Here is an 18,306-nt window from a genome sequence, read left to right on the forward strand (position 1 = left end):
GAAGAGGTCAGTACTATGATTATTCTCATTTTGCATAAAAAGTGACTGAGGCTCAGAAAAGCTGAGTGACATGGCCTTGGTCACATAGGGCTGGACCCGGTGGGCACAGAAGGCCCTCAGAATGAAGGAGAGCAGCTGGCCCACGAGATGGGTGAGCCACTTCCACGGAGGGGGCCAGGCACTGTTGAAAACTTTCCCGCCAGGAGCCTAGGGCAGCAAGGAGGGCAGGGGAGGCTCCCACAGGCAGCACAGCGGAAGGCAGTCCCCACTGAGGCCAGGGATGCTGTGGCAGCCTCCACACTGGCTGGAGCCTCCCTGGGGCCACAGGCACAACTCTCGGGTAGGCCCCAGAGTGTGTCCCTGTGCTGGAGAGATGTCCCCAGCTGTGCTCCGTGGCCCTAACAGGGACCCAAGACATCAGGTAGGGAGAATGCTAAGGGCACTCCATTTACCAAAAGCTCAGCCCTGCCTCAGGATGCCGGGAGAAGAAACTGCACTTAACCCCGTGGCCTTGGATGCCAGACTGTCCTCCGGATGGCGGGGCCGGCCCCCCCCCCCCCCAGTTAAAATTGTTGAGGGCTTTCAGTTTGTTTTTACTTGTTTCCATTTCTCCATAATTTATATTTTGATGAGCTTAGTGCTTTATTACATGAAATAAGGGAAAGTGAAGACATCGGGGTGAATGGCTAAGTAAGCGTCCTAACAGTTAGACCTTGTGGAAGCTGATGAAGACAGCTCTGTAATTCAAACCTGAGACAACCTCTCTCCTCCATCCATGTCTCAACATCAAATTGAAAATAAGGGCCAGTCATGGGTCAGAATGGCCAACATCAAAATGTCTACAAAAAACAAATGCTGGCGAGGGCGTGGAGAAAAAGGAGCCCTCTTACGCTGTTGGTGAGAATGGAAATCAGTGTAGCCGCTGTGGAGAAGAGTATAGAGCTCCCTTAAAAAATGTTTTTTTAAGTTTTTTTCAAAAAAACAGAAATACCAGATGATTCAGCATTGCCACTCCTGAGTATATATCTGGAAAAGACAAAAACTCTAATTCAGAAAGAAATATGCACCCACATGTTTGCAGCAGTGCTATTTATAGTTACCAAGACATGGAAGCAACTTAAGTGTCCATCGACAGACTGAATGGATAAAGAAGATGTGGTACATATATGCACTGGAATGCTATTCAGCCACGAAAGAGAATGAAATAATGCCAATTGCACAACATGAATGGACCTTCACTTATCATGCTAACTAATTCAGATGGAGAAAGACAAATATTACATATGCATATCACATATGCAAAATCTAAAAAAAAAAAAGGACACGGACTTATTTACAAAACATAAGCAGATACACAGACATAGAAAACAAACTTACGGGTACAAAGGGAAAAGTGGGGGATGGGAGTTTGAGACTAACATATACACACTACTGTATATAAAATACGTAATCAGCAAGGACTTATTGTACAGCACAGGGAACTATATTCATTATCTTGTCAGAGCATATAGTCAAACATAATCTGAAAAAGTAGCCGTGGTGGGAGGCCCTGGTGACTCAGTGGTAAAGAACCCACCCACAATGCAGGAGATGTGGGTGTGATCCCTGGGTCAGGAAGATGCCCTGGAGGAGGAAATGGCCACACACTTCAGTATTCTTGCCTGGAGAATCCCATGGACAGAGGAGCCCGGTGGGCTACAGTCCATAGAGTCACAAAAGAGTTGGAAACGGCTGAAGTGACTGAGAATGCACACATTTATTTCTATATCTATCCATCTATATATTCCTGAGTCACTTTGCTGTACACCTGAAGCTAACATAATGTTGTTAATCAACTATGGTTCAAAGAAAGAAAGAAAAGTGCCAGTGATTCCCAGAGAATCCAAAGCAACACAGCCGGTTATCAACCCTGATGGTTCAGCTGGTCCCTGGGAACACTTTAGTTTCTGAAAACATTGTTTTCAAAGTGAAATCCACAAGACATCTGCATGCTGTGGTTGTAGATTTTTCAGAGGTTTGAGCCTACAAATCTGCAATTTTACCAAATCACTTTCCACTGAGGTTTGAGATCATGATCTGTGTCATTTGAGCTTTTGATACAGTCTGAATACCGCTGAATATGAAGGCTGTACTCATTTCTCCTGTACTCATATTCTCATTGACTGATTTTGGATGGTTTCAGATAGCTATTCCTCTCCCCGCATCTGGCAGGAGTGCTCAGGAATAGGGGTACCCACGCCACCTTGAACGTCAGGCTTTCTCTCTCTTAGAGTGTGCGCAAGGGCCTTCCAGAAAGGAAGGGAGGAAAATCAAGTTTGGGAGTTGTCTGAAAAAGCAGAGGAAGCTATTTGTGCTATAGGAAAGAAAGTGCGGGGAAATGCAAGGGCAGTGGTAGAAAGGGCTGTGACCAGGTGGGGCCTGCTGGGTGGTAGGTAGGGATGCAGGGAGGGTGTGTACCCACACAGCAAGCAACACAGCCTGGGGGGCTGGCAGAAAGAGTCATGGGAGGCCCAGGCCTGGCCGTTGCTCATCACCATCTCAGCTTCCTAGCAGCTGCTTAAGATGGCAGTCAGAAGCCCGCACTTTATTTGTTTCTTGGATTAATCTAAGTGTTGGGACCTGCCTTATCCATACTGGAAGGGTTGAGGCAGTGAGTCTGGTGCATCTGAGATTTTGATGCCCAGAGCAGTTTAAGAGATGCCCCTAGGCTGACAGCCAGGCCCCAGATGAGAGGGTGAAGATGACCTGGGAGACCCTGACCATTTGTCTGCCCAGTGCCCCACACCTTACCTGGAGGCCACATAGCTGAGTGATAGGACTGTGTAGGTCACTGCTCTACACAGTGACCCAGAGCTCTCACTGGCAGTCTGCATCTCCCGTTCCTGTAAGCCCTGAAGGACACATGACTTAGGAAGTCAGGACTGTCCATCCACCCCGCAGCCTTGGCTCAGCCTCCATCAGGGACCCCCGCAGCCTTGACTCAGCCTCCATCAGGGATGCACAGGGCAGCTAAGACAGTCTGGCCTCGCCTAGAGCCAGTGGTTGTCCTCCCAGAGGCACACACCTGACCTCCTTTTCCAGCAGCTTCCCCACACACACACACCGTTGGTGTGGCGCCGCAGACCCGTGACACCAGGGGACACGCATGCAGTTCAGCTGGCCAGGGCCAGCTGGGCCTCCGAGGAGCCTGGCGAGGTGGCGCTTCTCTGCGGGTGTGGGCCATGGAGGTCTTTGTGGCTTTGCATCAGATGCACTTTCGTATATGTTCTGACACTTGCTCCTCAAGTCATTTGAGCGTTGCCTCTTCAGCCTTCTTTCACCTTTTGGGCTTTTAAAGTTGCATTACCTTGAGGAAAAGATGCAAAGTGCCAGGCTCCGGGATTCATGCCATGTGGGCTGTGCTGTCCGTGGGTTCTCGGTATGAGCAGATGCTCCTTTGTCCTGGGTGTTCAGTGATGCTTCAGGATGCATGTAGCAAGGAGAGCATCCTGGACTGAGGATGCTCCCTACTCTGCTGGGTAGTGTGAGGGGCTGCAGTGCCTGAGGCCACCTCCTCCAGTACAAGCAGGGCATCTGACCCTGCTGGGAGGGTTCTCGGGGACCAGACTCACTGCTAAACACAGGCACAGTGACTCACCCTCCTGGAACACGCTTTGTGCTGGCAATGATGCTGCTTATGATAGAAGGCAAAAGGGTAGCTTTGATGTAGGAGGAAGTGAGTTGGCCAATTTTCAAGGCGAGTGGAAGTCCATTTGCCTCTGTCCAGTATGTAGTGAACACCTCTGCCTCTGTGTCTGTGAGTGTCAAAGCCACACCTGCTTTGTCTTTCCTCCAGCCCCAGGTGACAGCATGCTTGGCTTTGCTCAGGCTGCTGTCCCACCCGCAGGAGACATGGCTCTCCTATCTTGAGTGCAAGGCTCAGACCCTGGGCCACGCCCCACCCCCACCCCGCCCCGCTCCACTTCTGCCTTCTACTCCATCCTGAATTCATATTCATGGTGAAACTGTGCCCATCCGGTCGGACAGCCTTTGTCGGTCTGTTTTGAATGCATCCTTTCAGAGGTTCTGGGATGGACAGCAAGTGCCCTTTTAATCCGTGTTTATATTTAAAACATTCACACATCCAGCTATTCATCCACAAGCATTTCCTGAGAACCCACCAGAGTCCAGGATCGCAGTAGCTGCTCACGATAGAGACATGAATGAAGCATTGTCTGTGCCCTTGGGGGTTATCAACCAGGAGCAGAGAAAGACAGGAGTTGTCCTTGGCCTTAGCTTTAGGGACATCTCCTAAAGTGGGGACCTGGTGAGAGCCCCAAGGCCTTTCCTTTGTGTATCCCAGCAGTCCTCCACGGAGGGCCAAGAGTGAACATCTCCTCCATTACGCTCCTGGGTGGGAAGGCTGCAGCTTCCAGCCCACAGATGGGAAGGCGGGGCACAGGTGCCCTGTGCCCTTCTCCCCAGCCTTAACCAGGTCAGGGCCGCTGCTGGCCCAGACCCCAGGGCAGTCCAGCCCGGGCGGCCGGCCTCCAGGAATGCCTCACTAGGTCCCATGACATCCCCGCCCTGGCTGGGCCCTCCCAGGTGTGTGTTTCCCACTGCAGGAATTAACTGAGTCAGACCACACATGTGTGCCGGCGCTTGGTCTTGGCAGCACACCCCGTGAGAAGTGATTAGACAGCTGACATGACATCAGTGCCCCGGGACCTGGAGCCAGCACAGAAAAGCAGCAGCAGCAGCAAGCGTCTGTTCTCCTAAGCCAGAGCCCCTTCGCTTGTGGGGGAGAACCCAAGTTCTGTGACCGGGAGCCAGCACGAGAGAACCGTCAGCCGCCCACACCCCTGCCCACACTGGGCTCAGCAAGCGCAGTGTAGACCTTCGATGTGTTCCAGTTAGGTTGGGATAGTTCCGAGGTACAGACAGGCCAGCTCTGTCTTTGCTCCCTTGCAACCATCCTGCCTGTTGCAGCCCTTTCAGGTGACCTCTTTTTCCTACAGGTAGAACCCAGGGGTGTCTGTCAGCACAGGCTACCTGCTGAGTGACGCCCGAGGATGCTGCTCCCTCTTCCTGAAAGGAAAAGGTTTCACCTCCTAGTTTTGCCAACTAATTCCCAGTCATCCTGCATGTTCCTCAGTTAACCTCAGGCCCCCAGGAAGTCTTCCCCTGCCTCCTGGCTGGAGGAGGGGCCCATCAGAGCATTACCTCTTTTCCCCCTCCCCGCACAATCACATCACAGTCTAATCCCAGTAATGGTCTGTGTAACATCTGCATGGTGCCTGCTAGCCTGCCACACTGTGAGCTCCAGCAGGTCCCAGGGCTTTGCACAGCCCCTAACACAGAGTGGTCGCTCAGTAACTATCTTTTGGGAGAATGGAGAGGGAGCGGGCATCTCCTGTCCCCATATCACCTGACTCTCCAGACCAGTGGCAGAGTGCAGCTCAGGGTCCCTGCACTCAGAACTCATTGATTTCATAATCATTATAAACTTGCCAAGAATCCACGTCAAGCTAGAAGAAACCACCTTCTTCTCTGGAAAATAAGACGAGTTCTGGGCACCTCCAGGCTTCTGCCAGGGGTCCTGCTCCCCTTCTGCACAGCTGCTTGACTGACTCCCTCGGGCACCCATGAGTGCCCAGGAGCTGGCCTGTCCAGGCGGGAAGACGGTGGTCGGAGCAGAGATCCCTGCTGCTCCCTAACAACTTCTCCTCCACCCTCACTCTGAGCGTCAGCTCCGTCACCACTGTTCATTTTACCTTTTCCCATATAGACATCATTTTCCTTGGCAGGCATGGAAGCAAAACGATGCTTGGATATTTTTACAGCTTTCTGGCTCAGCCTCAAACTGCAAGCTTTGTCCTTCATTGTTTTTCTTCTTGTCCAAGCAAACTAAGAAGGAATCTTTTAGGAAGCATGAAACCTTAGGGATACCAGGGAACCTTCTAGAGCTTCTCTCTCTGCAGCATGCCCTTGTCCCCTTGCCAGGGAGGTGAGGGAGGGTGAGGGAATGACCTCCTGAATTAGGTCACTCCCATCCCCTGATTGTGTGAGCAGACACTGAGCAGCAGGCTACTCCCTTCCTTAGCAAAGTGGCTTACGCTTGGGTTGATCCTAATGGCCATCAGCATCATTTTGCTACCTTGTGGCCAATTCTGTTGCCAAGATCTCTCTCACTGAATTGTCCAAGCCAAAGCTTTTTAGTGCTGACCTGCAATTTCCTCTTTGACACCAAAGTTTAGGACTTTTTCTTCCCAAATATTTTTTTTAGTTTCCTGAGAACTGTGAAAATCTGGATTCGGCCATCAGGTTGCTATTAGTGGTGAAGAGAGCTCCTTCCAGGTCTTCAACCAGCCTGAGATTCAAATGCTCCCAGCCCAGGGCTCCTGCGCTGGCAACACTCGGCTTGCCAGGCTGGTCTAAAGCAGGGTCACTGCCAGGAGAGCAGGGGATGTGCTGTCCCCCCTTGCTTTACTCACCTGCCCCGTAACTGCCCTCACTGGGCCATGCTCCCACCTGCCCTTTTGTGTCCTGGGAGATTCATCTTCGCAGCTTGGAACTGCCTTCTGAAAGGTGCTTCTCCCAGTGGGGCCAGGCTGTAGGCGGCCACGGTGCCTGGGAGGCCTCCTAGTGCTTAGTGTTGAGATGCTCAGTGACGTGGCAAAGGGGTTGCTGACTGTGCTGTGAGGAGCAGCACAAGCCTCATGGGGGTGGGGGAAGTGTCCTGTAATACAGACACCGTCACCCCACTTACCAGAGAAGGAGGGGGCACTCCCTCCTTGAGACGTGCCCACCCCAGATGCAAAACCAGTATATGCTTACAGTGAATCACTTCTCAGTAGTAAAAAGAATGTGCAAGCAGCAACCCAGAGATAAATCACAAAACAGCTATGCTGAGTGAAAGAAGCCAGACAAGAAATAAAGTGCATAATAGATTGTTCCGTGTATGTAAAATTCTAGGAAATGCAAACTACTGTGTAGAGATAGAATATCAGTGGTTGTACTGGGACTGGGGAGAGGAGGGACTAAAAGGGGGCTGAGGGCTTGCACACCGTTGGTGGGGATATAAACTGACGCAGCCCCTGTAGCAGATGTTACGGGGAGCCCTTTAAAAGCTGAAAGTGGGACTGCCATATGCTCCAGCGGTTCTACTCCTGGACACAGACCTGAAGGAAATGCAAACGCTAATTTGAAAAGATTTGTGCACCCTAGTGCTGAAACGCCAATCCTTTGGCCACCTGATGTGAAGAGCCAACTCATTGGAAAAGACGCTGATGCTGGGAGAGATTGAAGGCAGTGGGAGAGGAGGGCAGCAGAGGACAAAATGGTTAGATAGTATCACTGACTCCGTGGACATGAATCTGAGCAAACTCTGGCAGAGAGAGGAGGACAGGGAAGCCTGGAGTGCTGCAGTCCTTGGGATCAAAGAGTCAGACGCAACTTAGCAACTGAACAACAACAGCAATGTCATAGTAGCATTCGTTTCAGTAGCCAAAATATGGGAGCAACCTAAGTGTCCATCAACAGACGATGGACAAAGAGAAATGTGGTGTATGTACAACAGAATACTGCTGAGCTGAGAGAGCGAAAGAAAGAGTGAAGCTGCCATTTGCAACAGCATGGATGGACTGGGAGTGTATTATGCCTGGTGAAGCATGAAGCATGGACTGAGCAGCCTTTCCCTTCTCCAGCAAATCTTCCCAACTCAGGGATCGCACCCAGGTCTCCCACATTGCAGGTAGATTCTTTACCAGCTGAGCCACAAGGGGAGACCAAGAATGCTGGAGTGAGTAGCCTATCCCTTCTCCACTGGATCGTCCCTACCCAGGAATCAGACCAGGGTCACCCGCCCTGCAGGTAGATTCTTTACCAACTGAGCTATCAGGGAAGCCCTGTAGTGAAATAAGTCAGCAAAGAAAGAAATACTCTGTGTTATCACTTGTATGTGAAATCTAAAAACTAAAACGAACGCACATAAGAAAACAGAAACAAACTCACAGAGAAAAAACTAGTGGTTGCCAGTGGGGAGAAGGAAGGCAGAGGGGCAAGATACAGGGAGAAGATTAAAAGCTAAAACTACTGTGTATAAAATAAACTGTAAGGACCTGTTATGCAGCACAGAGAGAAAACAGCTGATATTTCATGATAACTTTAAATGGAGTATAATCTATGAAAATACTGACTCACTATTTTATACATCTGAAACTAACATAAATTAACTATACTTCAACTTAAAAAAAAGAATTAAAAAATATAAAAGTGAATTAAAAAAAATAAAATAACCCCAATCCATCATCTTAACTCTGGTGATGTTTATACACATATATATCAAAACATATCAAAGTTTACACTTGAAATGCTTGCATTTTATATCAATTAATTTGTTAAAACAATAATAGTAAATATGCATTTAAAAAATCCCTCCCAAGGACCCAACGCCACCTCTGCCTAGCTCTTTCCTCTCACCCCCCTTCACTTTAGCTTCTAGATGTCCTGACTGTTCATACAACTGCACTTCCCCAACATCCACTCCCCTCCTCCACCCCCTGACACTCCCAGAACTGCCCCTGTCAAGGTCACAACGCTGCTGGCACCCTTGGATGCAAGAATACTGCCCTTTATTCTACAGGTTTTCAAAGGTCAGTAAACGGGATAAGCATACTATTAACAGGATGCTGGCTGCATTTTCCAATAACAGGCTCAATCTGTTTTTCTTCACACCAACACACATACTGTTTTCTCTGTTGCTTGGATGTTCTGGCAAACTCATTGTGCTGTTTCAGACTGACAGTTAAAACCTTTGTTTTGAAGTTAGAAGTGTCTCACCTCTAAAGTTGTCTAGAACTTGAAGAAAAACCTATCAGAAACAAAACTAACATACTCTTTAAAAATAAGTTTCTTAGCATTCCCTGCCCTCCGTTCCCTGGACCTCATGGTGCTGTTTGCAGTCACCATGCGCATCCTTGTCTGCACTCTCCCTGAGCAAGCACCCTGCACGTTCCCCCCACCCCTCTGAACCACGCTCTGAGTCTTTTTTCCAGTGCCTCTTCCTTTCCCCAAGGCTGCACTCATCCCTGGAGTCAGTCCTGTGACCTTTCCCTGACAGACTCTGCTCCGTCCAGACGCCACTGGCCCCCAATTCTGTCTCCATCCTAAGCTGGCCTGGGTGTCAGACTGCTTGACACCAACAGTGTGTGTTCCCTGGGCTCCATCCAAATCAGCAGGCCTGTCTCCTCCCTCCATGCCTGCAAATCCAGGTCTCATAGCGTCTCGCCTCTCAGATGGCATGGGGGTGCCTGCAGCAGAGGGGCTGTTGAAGGACCTGGGAGGCAGGGGCCAGAAACACCCATGCAGCCATGCAGGCAACTCAGATGAGCCTTCTGGGGATTGCTGCTGCTGCTGCTAAGCCGCTTCAGTCATGTCCAACTCTGTGCGACCCCATAGACGGCAGCCCACCAGGCTCCACCGTCCCTGGGATTCTCCAGGCAAGAACACTGGAGTGGGTTGCCATTTCCTTCTCCAATGCATGAAAGTGAAAAATGAAAGTGAAGTCACTCAGTCGTGTCCGACTCTTAACGACCCCATGGACTGCAGCCTACCAGGCTCCTCCGTCCATGGGATTTTCCAGGCAAGAGTACTGGAGTGGGGTGCCAGGGGTTGCTACTTGCTAGTATTTGGTCTGGGTCGAGACACGCTCTCTGCACCCCTGTTCTCTTGTCTTCGTATCGGAGGCAGTACCCATAGTGAAAGCAGTAGTGCGTTGTGATTTGGTTGAGCTGAAGCCTTATTGAGATGAGATTTGTGCAGGGCTGGAAATGGTGCCTAAAATGGTTGTTACCATCATGAGGTCTACTTGGGTCCTTATATGTTCGCTTTGATAACTCAGTGAAAAGTGGGGCCAGCACTGATCCTTTTAGAATGTACTGAATCCAGCAGAACCACGGTGAGAAATCCAGATCTCCTTTCACACCGTTACAGGTGAATCTGTCACTTTCCTTAAAAATGCTATTCACCTTAGCCTTCAGAGGTATGGAAATAGGTCCTTCAAGATCCTGCCATCACGTTTTCTGCAGCTGGGCATCCCAGGAGGGTGCAGACCCGGACCCAGAGCAGCAGGATGAACGGGTGGGTTTGCAGTCACTCACTGAGATCCCCTGCTCTTGCTGGTGCCCGGCCCGCCCTGCCTCCTGTGATGAGGTGGGGGTTGATGCCGTGATCCCTGCCTGGAGCCCCTGCTCCAGCTGAGAGACAGGGCACCTGGGGAACCGTGGTGGGCCACGTCACCCACAGCCCGGGGGCAGGGGGCGACTGGATCGGCTCCCCAGGACTTGGAGTGAGAGTGCTTTTTCCTTCCAGGTGGTCTGAACATTCTTAAAGAAGGAGTCCTCATTTTCCAGCAAAAAAAAAAGGAGGCATCTGCAACAGAGACATGCCCCAGGCAGAGAAAGACGACTGGGCGGGAGTTCCAGGAGGGCAGGGCTGGGGGCAGCGGATGATCCTAGGAGAAGCCCAGGGGCCTGCAGATCTGACCCTACGGTTGTTCCTGTTGTTCTTTCCTGAAGGCAGGAGCCAGTCACTGAAATCACTCAGGCACGTCTGTGTTTCTGAGAGCTTTCTCCCTGGGGTTGTAAGTAGGACGGGTACGGTATAAACACTGGGGGCTGTTAGGGCAGAGGACTATTTCCAGGAGGGACTGGTGCACAGCTCCTCGGAGCACCCGGGTGCTTGCCCCTGCGCTCCGCTACATCCCTGAGTAACAGTAGGTCTTTCTTCACCGCAGGTGCCCTTGCTCGTGTGAGTCAGTGACAAGATGCAGTTGTGGCAGAAAGACCCCCCAAGGGACGCCCGCAGCCACCACTGATGAGCGCCACGCCCAGGGGGCTTCAGGATTGGGCAGCTCCCCTGTCTCCAGGCCAAAATTTGCCTCTGACTTCCGCTCCTGCATTGTGGTTAAAACGGATGGGGGTACTGCTCTGCCACATGGCTTGTGCCAAGGAAATGTATTTGCCTCTGAATATTTAAAGTTGCCAATAAACTATTCTTGTTGGCAGGTTAATGGGACTGTAAACGCTGGGCCATCACGCTTAATTACATTGATGGACAGAGTGGAAAGAATCATGCCTTAGGCTGATTTTGAATCTTTGAGACTTTTACCACATGTAGATGGTTAAAACCATTTAGTTGTTGAAAATCTTTCTGAATTCAGGGAAAGTATGTAAATGAAATAACCTGAATGTCATCTGCTACTTGATGCAAGAAGAAAGAGTTGAGAGGCTTTTTCAAATGTGACTTCACTGAATAATGAAAGTATTATATTCTTATTCCTCCAACATTTGGGGTAAAAACCTCATGGAGGGCTGCAGACCATGATCTGACCAAGTAAGCTATTAAAAGTCGACCACAGTTACCCGGAGTACAATCAGGCAGGTCTGAGTTCTCCCAAGGTGGCGGTGACGCATTCAGAAGGACTTTGCAGTGGACGGCATGCCCACGTGGTGTGCTGTCCCCCCGCAGGCTGTGATGTGCAGGCTTCTCCCACGGAGGGCTGAGCACGGAGCCCAGAGGCTGCCCTGGGAGCCTCAGAAATCCTCCCCAGGGCAGGAAGGAGGAGACCAGGCATCTGAAGGTCACTCCCATCAGATCAGGATTGTGCTGGGAGTACACACTGTGGGCATGGTCTCCATGGTTTGCGCAGCAGAAGAGTGGCTTGCCCAGAATCACAGCACAGGGCACCAGTCTCTGATATTTATCACAGATGGTCGACTGTGGCTGTAGAGAAAGCTCTTTAAGAGGTTAATAGAAATCAAGAGGAATTCCTGAAATAAAATTTCTGTCTTAATGAAGCCACAAATACAGCGGGCGAGATGGTTCGTATGTTTCTCAGTGATTTCAGATCAGGCATCTGGTAGGAAGGAACTGCTGTGTGTTGTCTGATGAAGGCCCCTCACCTTCCCTGGGCAGCGAGGGCCTCAGGCAGTCACTCTTACATCACACTGTCTCCACTGTTGGTCTTCTAGTGCCACAAATAAAAGAAAGTGAAATTGTAGCCCTTGTGTGGATTTCATGACTCCCTTGGGTACCCTATCCCGGAGCAGAAAGGAGCTGTTGCTGTTGTTCATCTGCTCAGTTGTGTCCGACTCTTTGCAACCCCATAGACTGCAACACGCCAGTCTTTCCTGTCCTTCACCATCACCCAGGGCTTGCTCACACTCATGTCCATTGAGTTGGTGACATCCTCCAGAAAGGAGAGATTCATTTATTCAATGAGTCAGCCCTCTTCTAGACTCTGGGTTACAGCAGATGCAAAATGGACAAGAATCCCTGCCTCCATGGTGTTTGTATCAGAGTGGAGGAGGCAGACCATAAACGAAATACGTGAACAATATACCGAGTTCGCTTACATGCTGTTAAGTGATTAGGAGAAAACCATGGAAAGAGGTGAAGCATACGTAGAGTGATGAAGAAAGGCCTCTTGCTGCAGTGACATCTGAGTAAAAACCTGGAGGAAGAGAGAGAGCGAAGCATGGGTGGGCACCTCGCTGGCGGGAGAAAGGGCAGGTGCAGAGGCCCTAAGGCAGGGCTTGCTGCAGTGTTGGAGGAATGGGTGCAGAGGGGCACGATGAGGGGGCGGGTGGGAACGGGGAATGTCATACAGTTTCCCCAGCTTCTAGCCCCTGGTCTTCACAAATTACTCCGTGCCCCACTTCGCAGGGAAGCCTTGCTCCCTGGTAGACGGGGGGAGTAGCAGACATGAGGATGGCCTAAGCACACCCCAAGGACGGTGAAGGGGCCCCGAGGGCACCCCCAGTTCATCCGGCTCACCTGATGCTAACTTATCCTTTGTTGCATCAGCTTACATTCAGTACCCCATGAGGATGGCTGAAGCACACCCTAAGGATGGTAAAGGGGCCCCTAGGGTGCCCCCCAGTTCATCCTGCTCACCTGATACTAAACTTATCCTTTGTTGCATGAGCTTACATTCGGTACCCACGCTGGGTTTGGGCTGTGGAATGGAGAATGGGACAGACGCCTGTGCTGTGCTTTTGCCTTCTTGTCAGTTCAGTTCAGTCGCTCAGTCATGTCCGACTCTTTGCGACCCCATGAATCGCAGCACGCCAGGCCTGCCCGTCCATCACCAACTCCCGGAGTGCACTCAGACTCACGTCCATCGAGTCAGTGATGCCATCCAGCCATCTCATCCTCGGTCGTCCCCTTCTCCTCCTGCCCCCAATCCCTCCCAGCATCACAGTCTTTTCCAATGAGTCAACTCTTCGCATGAGGTAGCCAAAGTACTGGAGCTTCAGCTTTAGCATCATTCCCTCCAAAGAAATCCCAGGGCTGATCTCCTTTAGAATGGACTGGTTGGATCTCCTTGCAGTCCAAGGGACTCTCAAGAGTCTTCTCCAACACCACAGTTCAAAAGCATCAATTCTTCAGCACTCAGCCTTCTTCACAGTCCAACTCTCACATCCATACATGACTACTGGAAAAACCATAGCCTTGACTAGATGGACCTTAATTGGCAAAGTAATGTCTCTGCTTTTTAATATGCTATCTAGGTTGGTCATAACTTTCCTTCCAAGGAGTAAGCGTCTTTTAATTTTATGGCTGCAATCACCATCTACAGTGATTTTGGAGCCCCCAAAAATAAAGTCTGACACTGTTTCCACTGTTTCCCCATCTATTTCCCATGAAGTGATGGGACCAGATGCCATGATCTTCATTTTCTGAATGTTGAGCTTTAAGTCAACTTTTTCACTCTCCACTTTCACTTTCATCAAGAGGCTTTTTAGTTCCTCCTCACTTTCTGCCATAAGGATGGTGTCATCTGCATATCTGAGGTTATTGATATTTCTCCCAGCCATCTTGATTCCAGCTTGTGTTTCTTCCAGTCCAGCGTTTCTCATGATGTACTCTGCATATAAGTTAAATAAGCAGGGTGACAGTATACAGCCTTTACGTACTCCTTTTCCAATTTGGAACCAGTCTGTTGTTCCATGTCCAGTTCTAACTGGTGCTTCCTGACCTGCATACAGATTTCTCAAGAGGCAGGTTAGGTGGTCTGGTATTCCCATCTCTTTCAGAATTTTCCACAGTTTATTGTGATCCACACAGTCAAAGGCTTTGGCATAGTCAATAAAGCAGAAATAGATGTTTTTCTGGAACTCTCTTGCTTTTTCCATGATCCAGAGGATGTTGGCAATTTGATCTCTGGTTCCTCTGCCTTTTCTAAAACCAGCTTGAACATCAGGGAGTTCACGATTCACGTATTGCTGAAGCCTGGCTTGGAGAATTTTGAGCATTGCTGTACTAGCATGTGAGATGAGTAGACTTTCCCAATTGTGCTTGGTGGTTCTCACTGGGGGTGAGGGACCATTTTCCAGAAGAAGAAACTGAGTCCAGAAAGATTAAGCCTGATGGTAAAGAGGCTGCATCACATTATCCTCATTCTTAAATCAGCGAGTTTGTGCCCTCTGTGCTTACTTCTAAGCCTGTAAGCACCCCTCTGCATGCCCCCATCCCCACCTTCGAGGTCTCAACCTCGGCTCTCCTCCACATGGAACCTCCTCCAGGGCCCTGATGCACTCAAAGTGTGCATAGCCCACCTCTCTTTCCCTGCTGGAATGTACTCCACCCCCACCTCCAACCTCACCAACTGGGAAGCCCAGCCCCCCGACCCTTACAGCGCCGCTCCCCATGTGTGCCCCTTGGCCAGGCCTCCTTGCCAGCCCTGCAAGCTCCCTTCCGCCATTAACACTGCTCCTTCCCACACATCACTCTTCGTGCAGCCTCGCAGCCGCCTTTCCGCCCACAGCACATCGGCCTGAGTGCAGGAGGCAGGTCTGAATGAGCTTCCTGGGCCCAGTTTACCCCTGTGAGCCCAGCAAGTTACTAATAGTGTCTCATCTTTCTCTGCAAATGTCCCAGCTTAGACCATGAATGTGTCTCCCTCACTGTCAGCTGCAGACAGGCTCTCAGTGAGTGCTCGGTGAGAGAAAGAGCCTCAGGGGCAGTGAGACTGGAGCCTAGGTGGCCAGTGTTCAGTTCAGTCGCTCAGTCGTGTCCGACTCTTTGCGACCCCATGAATCGCAGCACGCCAGGCCTCCCTGTCCATCACCAACTCCTGGAGTTCACTCAGACTCACGTCCATCGAGTCAGTGATGCCATCCAGCCATCTCATCCTCGGTCGTCCCCTTCCCCTCGTGCCTCCAATCCCTCCCAGCATCAGAGTCTTTTCCAATAAGTCAACTCTTCGCATGAGGTTCTGTTGCAAGGAACTCAGAGGAAGGACCTGAGGGTCCACGATGGAAGGCCCAGGGCTCTAGGAGACCGAGAAGGTCTCAGAGGGGCCAACAGAAGGGCTCCAGGGAAGCCTTCCTGGCCTCGGCTCTGGCCACAGCCTCCGGGGGCCCTGGAGTCGCCTGACTGCGTCAGTGCTGAGAGTCCAGCTTTCCCCATCTTCCTGGATCCAATTATTTCCTTGTTCCCGCGGCAGGCCCTCGGGGCAGAGAAGAGACATTTCTGTTTCCAGGTGTTTTTGGAACAGCTTCCTACTTACTAAGAAGCCCATTCTTAAAGGGGATTCAGGGCAGGCTGGGTGATCTGATTCGTGCCCAGGCTCCAGGGGAACCCCAGGATGGACGGGGAGCCCAGGAGCATGGGCTCGATCTTGTGGCTGAATCTGGGTGGACCCTGCATTTCTGGACCTGGTCTCCTGCCCGCACCCTCCGTCTGCCCTGCTCAGCCTTTAGGCAATGAGACAGATCACCCCAGGGAGAAAATTCCAGAAGGACCTGCTCAGTCAGAGCCTGATGGGCAAATGCCCAGCCAAGTGGAGGACGGGAGCTTTCCAAGGAGGCAGCTCAGAGCAGCTGGGAAGAAGGGGTGGCCAGTGTGGGAGGGAGAAATTACTCTCAGGGGCAGGTCTGCGGGCAGAGGGGGTGGGTGGTCCAGCCCAGGCCTGAGGGCAGAAGACAGACAAGCTGGTAGCATCGGGGAAATCAGAGACTGGCTGAGAAGGGACGGGAGAGGAGGGTGATGTCACCCTCTTCGCTTCTTTGGAAACCTGGAGCGGTAAGTGGGACTCAGAATGGAACATGCAGTTATTTCCCTAGTGAGCAATGGCATGACTTCATCAAAATGCTTCCTTGCCTTGGGGATTAGCCCATGAGGGCACCCACAGACAGTGAGACCCAGAAAAGCTCAGAGAAGGCAGGGAGGGGACCCTGTCTCTAGAAGGTGACCTCTGGGAGTTCCTGGGTTCCACCAGTCTACTCTGAGACGGAGTTTCCGACGTGCGGGAATGCTGTCTCCACAGCCCTGGAGACTGTGGCTCTGAGTCATCTGTCGCCAGAATGCTCTCCCATGGGAGACTCTGCCTGGTGAAGATGAGAAGAGGGAGGGCCCTGGTGCGGGGTGAGAAAGGCGCCCAGGTGCCCAGCAAGTGCCCAGCAGAAGTCCAGCTGCAGTGAGACTGGGCACAGAGAAATCTTCAGACCCATGGGACAAATTTATTACACGCCCCCTCATCCAGAGGAGGAAACTGGAGCATAGAAGAAATGTCATCTGCGAGATGACACGGCAGGTGAGGGTCTGAGCAAGAGCCAAGGGTGTGTCCTGGGGACCAGGGCACTCCCCTGCTGCTCTCGGCGTCCCCAGGGGCCCATCAGCAACAGGACCAGTTGTGGCCCCAAAGGGGCACAGCAGTGGCCTTCCAGGTGGATTCCATCTGGAACATCTATCCAAGGACACAGACTTCCCAGACCATGGGCTCCTGGGGCCAACATGGCAGATGGTCCTGAGCTGGGAGGATTTATTTTGTCTTTTCCACTTCCTTGCTTTTATCAGATTTTCATTCTTAGGCAAGAACTCATCTGATCATTTCAAAATTAGGCATGGACAGTTGCTGTCTATGACCCTGAGGCTGCCCAGGGTGGGACACAGTTCTTGGCTGAGTCATATCCAAGTGCTCCTGACTTCCCTAGTCCCTAGTTCCCAAGATCCTATAGTTTTCCAGTTAGGACTCTGGACTCCAGTCTGGCTCCCAAACCTGTAGGCCACCCTCTGAGCATCTCCCAGCAACTTCCCGATAGCAGCTCAGCTGTCAGCCCACAGTGGGCTCCTGCCAGAGAAGGGCAACCTTTATAGAATGATTTATCCCGGCAGAACATTGTTGGGGCATCGGTGCCGAATAGCATTAGTGGTGGGAACTGCACACCTGCCTACAGAGTGAACTTGCTGCCCTCACAGCTGCTCTCTCGGGATTAAGCAGCTTTGGCATCCGGCCTGGCCTTTTAGACATTGCTCTGCTTTCAGATCCAACCCACAGAACAGGTTCTGGTAAGAAGCATGTGACAGGGTGGTTAGGATGTGACTTTGGAATCAGAAAGAAAGACTCAGATGTGAAAGCTCTGTCACACTACCCCAAGCCACATGATGGGGACAAGCAGTTTCATCTCTGAGCTTCCTCATCTATAGCATCAGCAAAAGCAGTCTTGAGAACTAATGAGGATACATGTGTACACTAAGCTCGGAGCTTGACATACAGGAAGCCCTCAGCAACAGCTAACTATTACAGTAGTGATGATTTTCCTTACTAATATGAAAGCTCATGTATGAGTTCTAACAGTTTTTTGATGGAGTCTTCAGGATTTTCTATGTATAGTACCATGTCATCTGCAAACAGTGCATTTTGCTTCTTTGCCAATTTGGATCCCTTTCATTTCTTTTTCTTCTCCGATTATTCTGCTAGAACTTTCAAAACTGTGTTGTATAAAACTGGTGAGAGTGGGCATCCTTGTCTTGTTCCTGATCTTAGAGGAAATGCTTTCAGCTTTTCATTGTTGAGTGTGATGTTGGCTGGCTATGGGTTTGTCATATATGACCGTTATTATGATGTATGTTCCCTCTATACTCACTTTGTTGAGAGTTTTTTTAATCAAAAATGAATGTTGAATTTTGTCAAAAGTATTTTCTGCATCTATTAACATAATCATAATATTTTTATTCTTGCTTTGCGATGCGTCACATTGACTGATTGGCAGATTTTGAACAGTCCTTGCATCCACAGGATAAGACCCAACTGATCATGGTATATATTAATTTTGTTAATATCTTATTGAGGGTTTTTGCATCTGTGTTCATCAGGGATGTTGGTCTATAATTTTTTTTTTTTTCTTGAAGAATTCCTGTCTGATCCTTGCCAAGGTCTGAAGGGAGTGTAGATCTGAAAAGAGAAGCGCCGTGCATTCCAGTCTCTGGCTGTGTCATGCACGGCTGTGTGGCATCAAGCAAGTCGCCCTTTCTCTGTGA

General features: G+C 50.5%; 1 protein-coding gene across 1 annotated transcript in view; it reads left to right on the top strand.

Annotated features, from left to right (window-relative positions):
- Positions 1 to 12,040, top strand: part of LOC120877824 (protein cordon-bleu-like) — a 33,647-nt gene extending 21,607 nt beyond the window's left edge. The window contains exon 6 of the mRNA XM_040260218.1: positions 10,775 to 12,040. Within this exon, the coding sequence (XP_040116152.1) occupies positions 10,775 to 10,792 (18 nt within the window). The 3' untranslated portion in view covers positions 10,793 to 12,040. The remainder of the gene's footprint in view (positions 1 to 10,774) is intronic.
- The last annotated feature ends 6,266 nt before the right edge of the window (positions 12,041 to 18,306 follow it).

This window comes from Oryx dammah, unplaced genomic scaffold, assembly GCF_014754425.2.
Source record: "Oryx dammah isolate SB20612 unplaced genomic scaffold, SCBI_Odam_1.1 HiC_scaffold_18, whole genome shotgun sequence".
Classification (NCBI taxonomy): Eukaryota; Metazoa; Chordata; class Mammalia; order Artiodactyla; family Bovidae; genus Oryx; species Oryx dammah.